The 13,639-nt window shown below is 37.2% G+C and overlaps 1 protein-coding gene across 1 annotated transcript; it reads right to left on the bottom strand.

Moving 5' to 3' along the window:
- Positions 1–7,880: 7,880 nt before the first annotated feature.
- LOC134637897 (uncharacterized) lies at positions 7,881–9,077 on the bottom strand. The gene is made up of 3 exons (XM_063488449.1): positions 9,063–9,077; positions 8,908–8,966; positions 7,881–8,802 (listed from the first exon to the last, which is right to left on the bottom strand). The coding sequence occupies exons 1-3, from the start codon at positions 9,075–9,077 to the stop codon at positions 7,881–7,883; spliced, it is 996 nt and encodes a 331-aa protein (XP_063344519.1).
- Positions 9,078–13,639: the final 4,562 nt, after the last annotated feature.

Below are 13,639 nucleotides of genomic sequence, written 5' to 3'. Positions count from 1 at the left end.
ATCTGCTGCTCTGTGAAAAAACATTTTTTACACCAGTTTCTAGACTTCTATGTTTGTTTGCACAAAGTAATTACAAGTAACTTGCAAACTTCTTTGAATGTAGTTATTTTAATTCAGACTTGGAGAAAACCGTGTGCCTCGGTATGGATAGACTTCAGGACCATTTTTTGTTACTCATGAAAGCATATGAGTTTTTTCATAGGGTATAAAAAGAATAGAAGGATAGAAGGGATAAAAATCTACACAAAAGCATGAAAAAGCCACACAGTTTGTGTACACCCATGGTTTGTTTGCAGAGATTCTTGTGCATGGAAGCCTCTCAATCCTCTTAATGTTTAAGTTGGCCCTGAAAAGATATTGAAGCTTGGATTACGCTTTGCTTTGATTCTCATTAAAAGGGGATTTAGAAAGAGACAGTCACTGATCTTGAGACAGCAACACCATGACCTCACTGTCACTTAGCTACTAGATGAGAAATAAGTCTGGACTTCACACTCAAGTGAGATTGAAAAGATCCTCCTGAACCAAACCTCAGGAGGATCTTTTCAGTCATACAGCTTAGCAAAATAATGTAAACTGTTTTGATAGATCTTAGTAAAACGTGGTAGAAAGTAACCAAGTAACACATGCTTCACTTTTGAACACTTGTTTTTTTCTCATGAACTCACTCAAATAAAAAAGTTTGGCATGTGTTTCATGGATGTTTCTGATTTGAAATAGATTAAATGTATCAAGTTTGGTCATTTGTGTAGCCTTTGTCAGACATACCTTATGTGCTCTCTGACTTATAGTTACTTAAGCTAAGTTGCCTAATCATATGTCACCCCGCCCTGAACTAAACTGCTTATACTGAACTGAGCTAACACTTCACATTTAAACAAAACAAGACTGACAAATTAATTTTGCAGTAAAGAAACATAAGGTACTTGGAAATCGTGTCAACAGCATGTCATTTGTGTTTAAAGATTTGGACTAACTTGACTGGAGGGTAACAGAATCCACAGTGTACCGCAAACAGATGACATAAGATGGCATTCGAAGACAGATCGGGAATTAGCCAATATTTGTTCATAGTGTTAAAGATATGCAGGCCATATGCTACATGTAACGAATACTCTGTGAGGTTTTTTGTTTATTCTGAAGAATATAAATGGTCAGAGGAGCTGTCACGCAGTTGCCAAGAGGGCTTTACTAGAAGATCTTTTGTTTTTCAGAAAAGTGCAAAAATATCTGCCCTCTTGAGTCTGTTTAAAAAAAAAGTGAACATAAAAAGCAAACAGATGGCTCTATGTTTTGGATACTCTCACCAAAACCTGACTCTGGATGAGGTGTTTTTACGACAGATGGAGGCAGTGGATCAGTTTCCACATCAAGAGTCCTTCTTCATTAAAAGAGAGTCGGGTTTTTTTCAGATATCAGGATTGCCTAAATTTGTATTTTGTCTTCTTACTTTTGTTTATGGATGAAACTAAGCTGAAACCATCACTTGCAATCCAAAAATGTCACGTTAATGTGTGTTAAAATGAGCTGTATGCATGTGCATTTAGCAATAACTGTCTGTGTTAGTCCTGTGATAGACTGGTATACAATGATATTCATCAGATTCTACTTAATTTCAGACTGGTTCAAGGTGCATACAGCCTCTTACTTTATTTGTTTAATCTTTTGATCACTTGCCATACTTGCAGTGAGATTGCATCTTTTTTTTCTTATCCCTCTGAGTTAAACAGACGAAGATGCCTTCAGGTTACGTACTGGTCCATGCCATCAATGTATCAGGGATTTCATATTTTGAACCAAATGTGAGAATATTAATTTCAAAAATCAAGAAAAAAAACAAATTATAAACAAAAACTATGAACAAAAGACTGCACAAAGGGGTCATTGGCAATGATATAGGTGGAAAGGGAAAGTCTGAGCAGAGATGGAAGAGAGACAGAAAGTAGATACACAAGTTCAGCAACTCAAAATAATACATCACGTACCTGAGAAGGTAGACCAGAAAGAAAATGGAAAATCTAATGAATGGATCAAGGTGAATGTGATAAAATGAGGTCATCCAGCCTCGCAAGAATCCTCATCTATTTAGAAAAAAAATCTTATAATAGTGTACTGTGTGCCTCACTTGACTTGGAATAAATTTGCATTCACTCTATCATCCCCCCCAAAATGGCTTTATTTCCCAAAAGACAATTTTGGAGATATGGCTGTATTGTATCTTCATAAAAAGAAGAACTTTTAGTGCAACATATGGTTAAGTTTTGACTATAGGAGTCAATCAAACAATGACATTCATCTGATTTTACTTAATTTCAAAACTTTTTTTCCTTAACCAGAAACAGGAGCCTTTGGGCAATATTTCTATAAAGACTGACCAAAAAATGTTTTTTCAAAGTTAAAGGCCACACTGTGAACAGCTTATCGAAGAATTACACTGAGAAACTCCAAAACCACCCGCTCTCACACACTGAGTTTACTCCATTCCAATGCCAGTGACTGGGATTGTGTAATTACAGTTGTGTTAATATGACATAATGTTTGATAGTTCCACAGATGTGCAGAGGTTTTCTGCAGACTGCCTTGATGAAACCAATGAGTTAGACCATGTCGCTAACAAACATGAGCTCATCCCCACATTCAGACTTATGACTCAAACTTACCACAAAGTTTGATTCATGTGCATTCAAGAGTGAATATTTCATGCCGGACTTCCAATTCACTTCAGCACATTAAATAAAGATTTGCAGTGGGAAACTCTATTAACCTACTGGGAATAATGTGTATGAGACTCACAAAAAGATACCGACAGAAATTGAACTAATTAACTTAATGAGCTTTCTCATTTGCAATATGATAAAACAAATATAAAGACATGTTTTAACCTTGTTACCTGAAGTCAGTAAGGAATCTTTTGGTGAAACAATAAGGATCACCAGGTTTTCCAGCTATTATTGCATTGCCAATGTGGGCCCTGCCCTGAGGAGCTGGCAGCCACCCAGGCAAAAGAATTTCATTAATATTGATTAGTTTCAGGACAAAGGTTAATGTTACCTCATCTAAATGTTATTTGGAGGTCATCCTACATAGACAAGAAAAATATCTTGAAGGAAGCACAGCCCTCAAAACTTCATTATAATGTTCTCTGGTGAAAGGTTACAATGGACACACAATGGATGCAATGTAACTGAAGGGAAAGAGGGTTCATGTGGAACTCTTCTCTAAACTAGGATAGTTGTGATACTTGATGAGAAGAGTACTAAAAGATAGGCATTGTCCAGTGCACGGGTAGAGAAGCTCACAGGAAAAATACATTAAAAGACATTTGCTGCAAAAAAAAGATATAAAGATTTTATATGAATAATCCTGCAAAAAATACACAGGTGTAATAAATTGTACAGTTCCCACTTTAATGCCTACCATGAAAGTGGCACAAAGTTTTACTGTCAGCCGACCAGTTTCATCCTTGGTTATAAATGTACTGAGTATGAATGGGAAAAGGATCTGTTGCCCAGATGCATTGAATCGCTCTGCTGACTGATTGATGCCCTAAAGAAGAAGAACAGAAACACTCAGCATATTGCTGCCTTTTCTTTTCAAGTCATATTCACTTCAAAGGTGATTTATACATAAAACACAACATTACGTTACCAGAGGGAAGATTTATGCATAGAATTTCTTGAACTAACTCGAGTTATTGAATAAAGTGGTATCCATTAAAGTAGGCAGAGGAGCAGCACACAGAATATACTGTAGCGCTGTAGAAGCCTTTCCAAATACACCCACATTGCTTTAAGATTGGTATTCACTGTTCACCTGCTGGTGAAGGGGTTCAGCTCTCCCCAACTGGGCTATCAATATCTCAGGTTTCTGTCATCACGGTCTTTGGACACATGGTCACACATGGGTGAGGTATAGTTTGCAGCTCCACAACAGGGAAGAGATGGTGTGCTGGGGTTGGGGGTACTGCCAAGGAGGCTGGCAGGACACCTGGGATCAATTGACTAATTGTGCTTTCCCTGTTTTTACTGGCCTGCTGGGACCAAAGAAGAGGGGAGAACTGAGCCAGAGGCAATATGGCTGAAAAGCTGCAAAGCACAAGTATGCTGTCCTCGCCCTGAGCTTCCTAGTTTTCACCAGCTAGATAGCAAGATAAGCGAGATAAGTTATTTTTCTTTTTTGTGCTGATTTTTTGAAGAATGGCTTCTGACCTTCTATTTGACGATCGTTAAACTGAAAACATATAAAATATTGTAATAGCTAACTAACGTTGTAAACTAGCTTGATACACGCTTACAGCAAGCTTACAAAATAACACGTTCATACTCAATTAAATGTACAAATTATCATACCATTTTTAAACACAAGAAAGAGACAACAAAGCAACAACATTTTAAGGTCCATATCCGCTTAGAACAATAATACTTCATTACGTTCAGCCATGTTGGGATTTTCGCTTTCTCTATTTTGCTTTTTCCCATGTAATCAAAACAATATTACAAAGCAGCCACTAGAGGGAGCTCTCGGGCAGTTTACGAAACTGTAACTTCTAAAACTTATAGAAGGCAGAACAACAAGCGTGAATTATTGCTGAAAAAAAAAAAATCCACCTACCCTGCAGCATTGTATGTGTGTGTTGTACTGGGGTCCAGGACACAGGTGTGTCACAGTATTAAAATGAATTCACATATAGAGCTGTACAAACAAAAGAATCAATCGATCCATCAATTTTTAGCTGCTCAACCAATTCAGGTTTTCAGGGCCCAGAGTCCAACATTTTTCCAATCATTCTTCATATGTGGTACAGTTAACCTTGCTGTTTAGATGTGATCATCTGCAAACAAAAAAGCAAAAACACCACCAACAAAAAAAGATGTGACCATCTGCAGCAGTCAAAGAGAAAAAACAAGAGAGAGAGAAAATAAGCAGTAATTTCAAGACCATGCTCTTTCCTAAAAGCCAACATTAGTCCTATTACCAAGAATTATACCATAATTATTATACCGCCACATTTCTCATCCACAATCATCATGTCAAGCTTTGCCTCAAGTCATCTTATATAACCAAAAACAATCAACAACTGACAACAATAATAGGAATTAAAATGCTTCAAATAGCCTCCCTCCAAAAATGATGTTGTAATTTTGCAGCAGACACTAAGAAATTTGGTTTGTGATGTTATATAATAAGAGAGCATGCTAAAATTAGACAACAAAGTATGAAAATAGCCCAATTAAACCCTGTGACCCTTAAACACAACATAACAGTGCATGGATGTGAGCGATCAGCTCAACCCAGCTCAGAAATGTAGTTAATTGTAAGCACATGCATTCCTCGTCAACAGACCCAACAAACTTACATCAAGGGCAATGTTAGATACCCCAAACACTTAAGTTTAATACTTGACTTGACAAAAGTACAGATCACCCCCACATCTCAATTTTTCATTTAATAAAGTACCTCTAAAGTAAGTGGATCAATTTAAGTTATCTTAGCACCCATGAATGAAGTAATGGATTTTAATGGTTGAATTGGGCTTGTATTGTGTCCCATCACACATCTGACACAGTGGCTTGGTGCAGACACAGGCCAACAAGCTGCCTGCCAGCCGCTGGGCAGCCAAATGAGAGCGCTTGTTTGCTTGGCATCTCCATGGTTTCCATGGTCAGAAAGGAGGTCTTTGTATGTATTTGTGTGTGTGAGTGAGTGAGTGAGTGAGATTGATAGTGTACAAAATGACTGAAACTGGATTCGGCGCCTATACACATATCACGCATGTACATGTGTTTTGTTTCTCCTGTGTGCATTTCCGAGTCTGTGCATGCACTGTGCTTGTGTGGGCTTATCCAACTGACTATTTCATCTGGCCTAGTGAGCCAACGATTTGGAACATGGGTTCAAGCGCTGGTTCATTACTGTGAAATTCCAGATGACACTTTCTGGAAGGGTCTACTTGTGCACTAAAACAGGGTTCCATTTTTGGACAGAGATTACACTGGATGTATTGTGTTCCACACTGGCATGAATGCTTACTTGACCAGTTAATTAATTTGCTATTCAGGATGGATAGTGACCACTAAAAGTTATCAAAGCTGCAAAGCTGTGCAGTGTTTCTGACAAACTTAAAGTAACCTCATTTCAGTGAGTATTTCTCTAAAGCTATTTTTGTATAATTCATTTAATTCAATTATATTTTAGATTTGAATCTTGAAGTAGCTTTAGCTGGGTGTGTCATTGTGTTTACTTACTTCATTAACTAAGGAGGCTTTGTTTGAAGATAAGAGCCTTCATTGTTTGACTGCCCTGAGAATTTGACTGAGACTAAGCAGGCCCAGCTGCTGCTTATTCCAAAAATGAATGAGTTCACATTAATTACAGTGCTCAGAGACCTTGACCTTCTTTTATCCTATTCCCAGCTGAATAGAAACCAACAGCTACTGGGTTCTAAATGGGAAATGGGAGGAGGGCTGGAAAAGGTTTGGTCTGTTTTGATTGGTGGAAAAGTTTTGGATAAGGAAGACAGATGGCATGAGGAAACCTTTTGCCACAGTTCATAAGGTTCAACTTGTGGTAACAGACACGCAGAAAGAATCTGATAATATCTGCTGACCGGTTTCTGCACCTTGGCCTCTGATGGTCCTTATATGGAACGGTCCAATCAGCAGACAAAGTTTGTTGCCAGGTGACCATGAAAACAAAATAATGTATTTCCTTTTTAATGCCCTGGAGGGAAGGTTTACTAATGCATTAGCTATTGTTTAAACAGCAGACAGAACATGTTATTAATGAACATTTTCTCTCTGTCATAAACACACATTCAAGTCCAGCTCTTTCATCATGGCAGTCCTGGGCATATTCATGAATCATGAAGGGTTAAATGAGACTCATGTCTAATCTAATTCATCATATTTTAGTCTAAATGTAGTGTGATTTAGTGTTTAGTGAGTCACATTTTTAAAAATTGAAAACTTCATCACTGGTGTCCATCAGAACACTGTTCTTTTGTTTTGTTATAGAGTAGAAAGAAGTCACTTTGCAAGACCTTCTTGGACTTCAGGGGCACTAAAATGACCACAGGTGTGAAAAGATGATGTTTGAACTTTAAAAATGGAATTGAGACAAAGCGATGCGTTAATAAATAAATACATGTAAAATATTTAGAAATAGGTTAGTCCTGCATACTAATGCTCAGTCTGTGTTCCCCTCTCACATCTGGCTGCCTGCCAGGCCTATACAGTAAAATCTTGATCCTGAATAGAGGATAAAAGGTGCAGCTGTGGGAGCAGCAGGCAGTCAGACAAAAGTAAATGCAGTCATTCTCCAAATCAAGGCCAACTCATTGGACTGCTGCAGTTGTAACCCAATTATTCCCAGGCCACATGTTTTCAAAGAAGGGGTGTAAGGCAGAGGGGAAAGCCCTCCTTCTTTCTCCTGCAGTCACCCCATAAAACACAGAGGGTAGAGAAGCAAGGAGAGAAAGTTGGGACATCTTAAACATTATTCCGCATGACCTAAGGAAAAAGTCAGTATCAGATATTGGCTGTGGGTAAATGCTGGCATGTAGCCATTTTTTTCCCATCTGTGCACTCCACTAATGCCTGCTTTATTTAAGTGGTTTATGTTGAGGTAACTTGTTAATGAGTATCTGGTAGAAATGAATTAATTCCTTGTTCAGATGGAGCTGTATACTCTACTGAGAATAAGCATATTTAATAATAATGTGAGTGGATCTTCAAAATAGACATCAAAATAGCTCAAGGAGAAAATGAGTAGAAAAAGTTTATCAGCAATAATGCTGTTTGAATAATTATAACCATCATAAGTAACCAAATCATCTCAACATGTATTTGCTCAAAAATTAATTTATTACAACAAACACATCTTTAATCATCAAGACAAGGAAAAACAACAGTAGATAAATTGAGGTATCTCTTCTCTGGAAGGTGTAGAAATTCATAAGGTGGACGTGGTGAAACCTCATGAGCGTTTACACTAGGAGGCTCTTCTGTGGGACACATGAAAAAGGCCACTTCATTGTCCAGGGAAGAACAGTCATATTTTGGATCTGGATGCAGGGTCTTATGAGTGTCCTTTGACTGAGGCCGGGCATCAGCTGGTGTGGGACTTGGAGGCAGCGGAACCTCATGAGGCAGTGGGCTCATACACCTTGAATCAGTGTATTCAGCACACACAGGGGACGGTGGAGGACTTGAAGGCAGTGGAATATCAGCCAGGAGGCTGAGAGGCATCAAATCAGACCTCTTGTGTTTTAGAGAATGAGGGGAAGCATACTTCTTTTCAAACGGTGGAGGATGTGGAGGCAATGGAACATCATGAAGCGTCAGTCTAATGAGCTTAAGCATTAAATCTTCCTCTTCATCACCTACAGACCACAATGTTGAACTTGGATTCTTTCCACAATGACCAAAAGCTTCAACAGGTGGAGGACTTGGAGGTAGTGGAACCTCATGAGGCAGAGGGCTGAAACACTTTGGATCCGTGTATTCAGCACACACAGGGGACGGTGGAGGACTTGGAGGCAGAGGAATATTAGCCAGGACACTGAGAGGGATCAAATAAGACTTCTTGTGTTTAAGGGAACGAAGGGAAGCATACTTCTTTTCAGAAGGTGGAGGATGTGGAGGCAATGGAACATCATAAGGCAGAGCGCTGATACACTTTTGATCAGTATCGTCATCATTCACAGGGGATGATGGAGGACTTGGAGGCAGGGGAAGATCACACGTCATCAGCCTAATACGTTTAGGAGGTGGTAAGATCCCCACATCCTGGAAGCAGTACTTGCTGCACACATAACAAGACAAATCAGCGGCTGATTATTTTTGCAACATATGATGGAAACAGATGTTTAATGTCCTTATTTTTATTTAAATTGAATAGCAAACATACCTGTCACTGCTGACATGTGAGTTGCTTTGTGAGTTAAACCTCTTAAGATGTGGATTTTCCTTAAAAAAGTGACATATTATTATTGTTGTTGTATTTTTCATTAAGAATTCACATGATTTAATGTTTAGAAACAGACACAGTGAAGGGTAACTTACCACAGCTCGAGCCATTTTTGCCGTCTGTCAGGACAAAGATCCACGGAGGATTTGGTTTCTCTGTGTAACATTACAGGACAGTTGTCATACATTTTCAAGTCAGTTTCAACAATGCATATCCAATCAAACTGTATCATTACAGCATTGTTTAGGTGGATAAATATGAAAGAAATGAAGATAAAAACAGGAACAGCTGGCAATCAAGGTAAAACAACCTTATGAGAAAGGTCTTAATCATTATTGTTTAAAAGTAACTCTTTCAATCCTTACTTCAGTGACTTGTTTGAAGTTTCTGTGCTTGCTGTCGCAGTTTTGTGTCAAATAGTTGTAGTTTTTGAACAAAGCTTGCAAAGACTCCAATGTTGTGTCTGTTCAGTACCAGTGTAATGAGGAGACTGAGTGCAGGTTTGGAATTGTCAGTGACAGAAGAATGCAGCAATGTTTCAATTTGAATTTGTTATTGTTATTGTTTTAATAACAATAACTACCAGGATCATGCCATAGCAACACAGTGATCCCCAATCAAATGTCAGATACAAGGGATCTGACATTACACATCCAACAGGACAGTAAAGCAATGGGCATCAATGCCACAAGTCAGGCCTTAAAAATTACCAAAGTTATATAACAGCACAGTGTCTCATAAACATGATACTCTGATCAGGAAGTGATTTTTTTTCTTTTTTAAATTAAATAATCTTTCATTTAAAAACATAATAATTTTTGAGCAGTGTATTTAAATTGGTAATATACATGTAATTAAAAAAATTACATTATTATTTAATTTTTGCATTTTTGATTATGTTTTCTCCTTCAGTAGTGTTTTCATATTTCACTTTGCTCTCACTCATGTGCATGTCATCTGTATATGGTAAAGTGCTTTGGACAAAAAGTCCATCCTTCACCTCTGTCTCAGCCAGTAGAAGCTGGTATTAATCATGCTGGATGTTAGAGAGAATGAGAACCCCACAATGCATTGCAATATTTTGCTTATCCTCAGAAAATGTCTTTGGAAAAAGTAAATAAAAATCTTCTAATCCTTTTCCATGGCAGATATGTTGAATTATCAATCAACAGGTACAAATAATATAAGGGAGATGCTGATTTTATTTGCAGACTAGGTCACTTCATGGAATGTACAGATGAATGTGAATGAAACATAATAGTTTTGTAAATTGTAGTTTACATTTAAACACATGAAAAAACAGAAAAGCACTGAGGGATACTCTGATATACATGAGAAGTGAGAAAATGTACGTGTATTGAAGAAAATGAAAAATTATATTTAGAAAACCTGGACAAAACAAAGAAATGAGCAACTAAAAAAGAGTGCAGGCTCAATATAGACAAGATGACTTAACTTTTGGGGAATAAAAGGATGTGGTTTTAACTACAGTGTTCTGTGGTGTAAGTAATGATGTGAGAGTGAGTTTGAAGAAATTATGTACAAGTTAAATTTTCACACATTAAACTCCGCCGTCCTATCCATTTTCTTTCTCAGTTACTTCCTTCAACCCAACAAGTGACAGATGACAGTTTTCCTTCATGGAGCTTGAAAGAACAAACATGTGGTAAATTTTTTACTCCACTGGTAAAAAAAAACAAAAACAAAAAAAAACTTATATGAAGAGCTGTCACTGATGGTTGATGCCATTTAAGTCTTAAGTAAAATTAGTTATCAACTGGAATATCTATTCTTGTACAGGAAAAGCACACTTTACCCAAATGTACTTAAGGCCATGTTGCACTAAAGATGGAAAAAACAGGCAAATGTAAATCACACTGTCAGTTGATCATTACTGTTTGTATCTAATATGAAACTTTCACACCGTTAGTTACTTAGAAATGCTTTTGGCCCCATCATGTGGTCAGTGCCGATCACTACATTAAATGCAAATCAAGCTTCATTGTGTCTCACACTGTTCTTTCCCTGTACTAGCCAACAATACAGATTGTCACAGAGCAACTGATAATAATAAAGTAATACAAATAAAGAAAATGTAAAAAAGAAAGAAAAAAATAACTTGTGTATTAAGTAAAATGCAGCATTATTCCTTTTATCTCTTATGCTTGCTTTTGTTCTAATAATTTTTATGGATAAACACACAAACACAGCATGAGGGCAACAGAATCTTTATTATACTTCAAAAGTGTCACATGGTGACAAATATTACTGAAAAATTTAAATGTCAGCCAACAATCTCTATGCACTGTCTCTTTTATACATGTCAACAAACATTCTTATCACTGCTGCATTTGTGTCACAAAAAATATTTTAATTAAAATGTTACTTAGTCAATTGGAGTTATTTCCACAATGAAACAGGCTAATGTGTAAATTCACTGCCAGCTGCCTCGTGTGCCCTTCATGGTTTTTGTGTTGTTGCTTCATAAGAATAAGTGAGCATTTACTATTATGGATCATCTACTATGATGTGTAATAATGAACAAACAAGCCATTGTTATACATGATAGCAATTCTGTAGTTGCACACTGACCTCTGTGCTACTGCAGCAGTGGTGGTTTAGCAGCTCAGTGAAAACAGGATATAGTTTGTGGTTTCTAAGGTCACACAGTGAAGAGTAGCTATGATGCTTGAGGCACAGCTCACATTTTCTAAACAAAACACAATGTAAGCAAAGCACCAACACTACTGACCAGAGCCTTGTTTTAATCTCCAAGGGTTAAGCAAAAAATGTAAAACATGAGCTTATTAACAAGAATAAAAATTATACATGTGCAGATTAACTACTTGTAAATAAGTAATAATGTATGAGTAGAGGCAGCATGGTGGTGTGGTGGTTCGCACTGTTTCCTCAAAACAAGAAAGCCCTGAGACTGACTCCCTCATCTGGCTGTGGCCTTTGTGTGTTGATTGATGTTTTCTTCGTATGCAAGTTTGGAGTAAAAAATGTTATCTTCAGCAACATCTGAAAGAAATGTAAATGTGGTGTAGTCACATTGTGTTAATAATGCATTAAAAGCTTGTAAAATCAGTCGAGATGTTAAAGTATCAATCTAACAAACATCATTTTCATGCTTTACCATTTTACTTTCTGTAATGTTTAATATTCTGCACATATGCATACATACTGATTTGTCAAAATTTTGGTTAATTTGGTGCAGAATTCAGAGCGACAAAGAAAGACATGAGATAACCTCTCTTACCTTTATTAATGGTCAAAAGTAAAGTGAGAAGTGAGAAACTGAGAAGTAGAGGTGCAACACTTGTTAGTACAACCACAATCACCACAGAAGTTGTACCTAGAAAAACCAAATATGTATGCTTTAGGAGCTGCGATCACGTAAATATGCTGGATGTCACATAAAGGTCTACAACAACTCACTGTACTAGATTTGTCCTTGCTTTTAATACAGCAGATGGTAACATTTCTGAAACCCAACCTGTCCATACAGGTGGAAGAAATAATAGAAATGTTATATTCCCATGAAATACAAACCTATGCAGCTTATAAGGTGGATGATGGTTTGTTCTCTGCTTATATTGTTTTGGACGATACACATTAGCTTTCCCATCAGCTGACCATGTAAACTGATGGTAACATTTGAAATGTTGTGGTTTTCTGCAATGCTGGGTTGGGTTTTTATCAACAAGTTATCATCCAAAAACAAGGTGAACTCTACTTCATCTCCTTCAGAGGAGCAGCTGACTGTCATCTGTTTTGGTGACAAACACATCTGCAAAACAGCTGGTTTTGACACAGGAGCTGAAAGACAAACATACAGTCACATATGGATGCAGTACAAACTGCAATTTAACATCCACTGTCAGCTCTGCAGTGGTCAGTATCTACAGACACTCTGTTTCTCTTTGTACCTGCTAAATTATTATTGTTAAAAAAAGCTGCATCTTGCAATTTTTGTGATCTTTGGGAGAGTTTGTCAACATAGATATTTTTTAAAAGAAAATCTTAAAATAGATATATGCTGCTTTAAAAAATGTTACAGGTTATTAATGTCTTTGATTATCCAAAGATATATTTTAGCTTTACAATACATTTAACATGTTCATTTCTGTTACATATATTTCACACTACCTGTGCAGCTTGTAAGGTGGGTGATAGTTTGTTTTCTGCTGGCATTGTTTTGAGCAACACATGTCAGGTTTCCCATCAGCTGACCAGCTAAGTTGATGGTAACATTTGGAATGTTGTGGTTTTCTATACCATTGGCTGTAGTCTGTATCAACAACTTATCATCCAAAGACAAAATGAACTCTACTTCATCTCCTTCAGAGAAACAGCTGACTGTCATCTGTTTTGGTGACAAACACATCTGCATAACAGCTGGTTCTGACACAGGAGCTGAAAGACAAACATATAGTCACATATGGATGCAGAACCAATTGCAATATCAGATCCACTGTCAGGTCATCTCTTTCTCTATAATCTTTATAAGTATGTACGCATGTGTTTGAAATGTGTGCACAAAAATAAATATTGATTTGACAACGCTCATATAATGTACAGCCATCAGCAATAATAATGATCAACATAATCTGTAATCTCTGTTCATATAGGTATCTGCAAAAACCGACTAACAAACTGCAGGTTTTGA

This window comes from Pelmatolapia mariae, linkage group LG10_11 (genome assembly GCF_036321145.2).
Source record: "Pelmatolapia mariae isolate MD_Pm_ZW linkage group LG10_11, Pm_UMD_F_2, whole genome shotgun sequence".
NCBI lineage: Eukaryota > Metazoa > Chordata > Actinopteri > Cichliformes > Cichlidae > Pelmatolapia > Pelmatolapia mariae.
This window is presented reverse-complemented; position numbering and strand designations above follow the sequence as displayed.

Coding starts and splice junctions, on each gene's coding strand:
- LOC134637897 (XM_063488449.1), bottom strand. Junction 8,803..8,907: donor TCACATGTCAGCAGTGACAG/GTATGTTTGCTA, acceptor TTATGTGTGCAG/CAAGTACTGCTTCCAGGATG.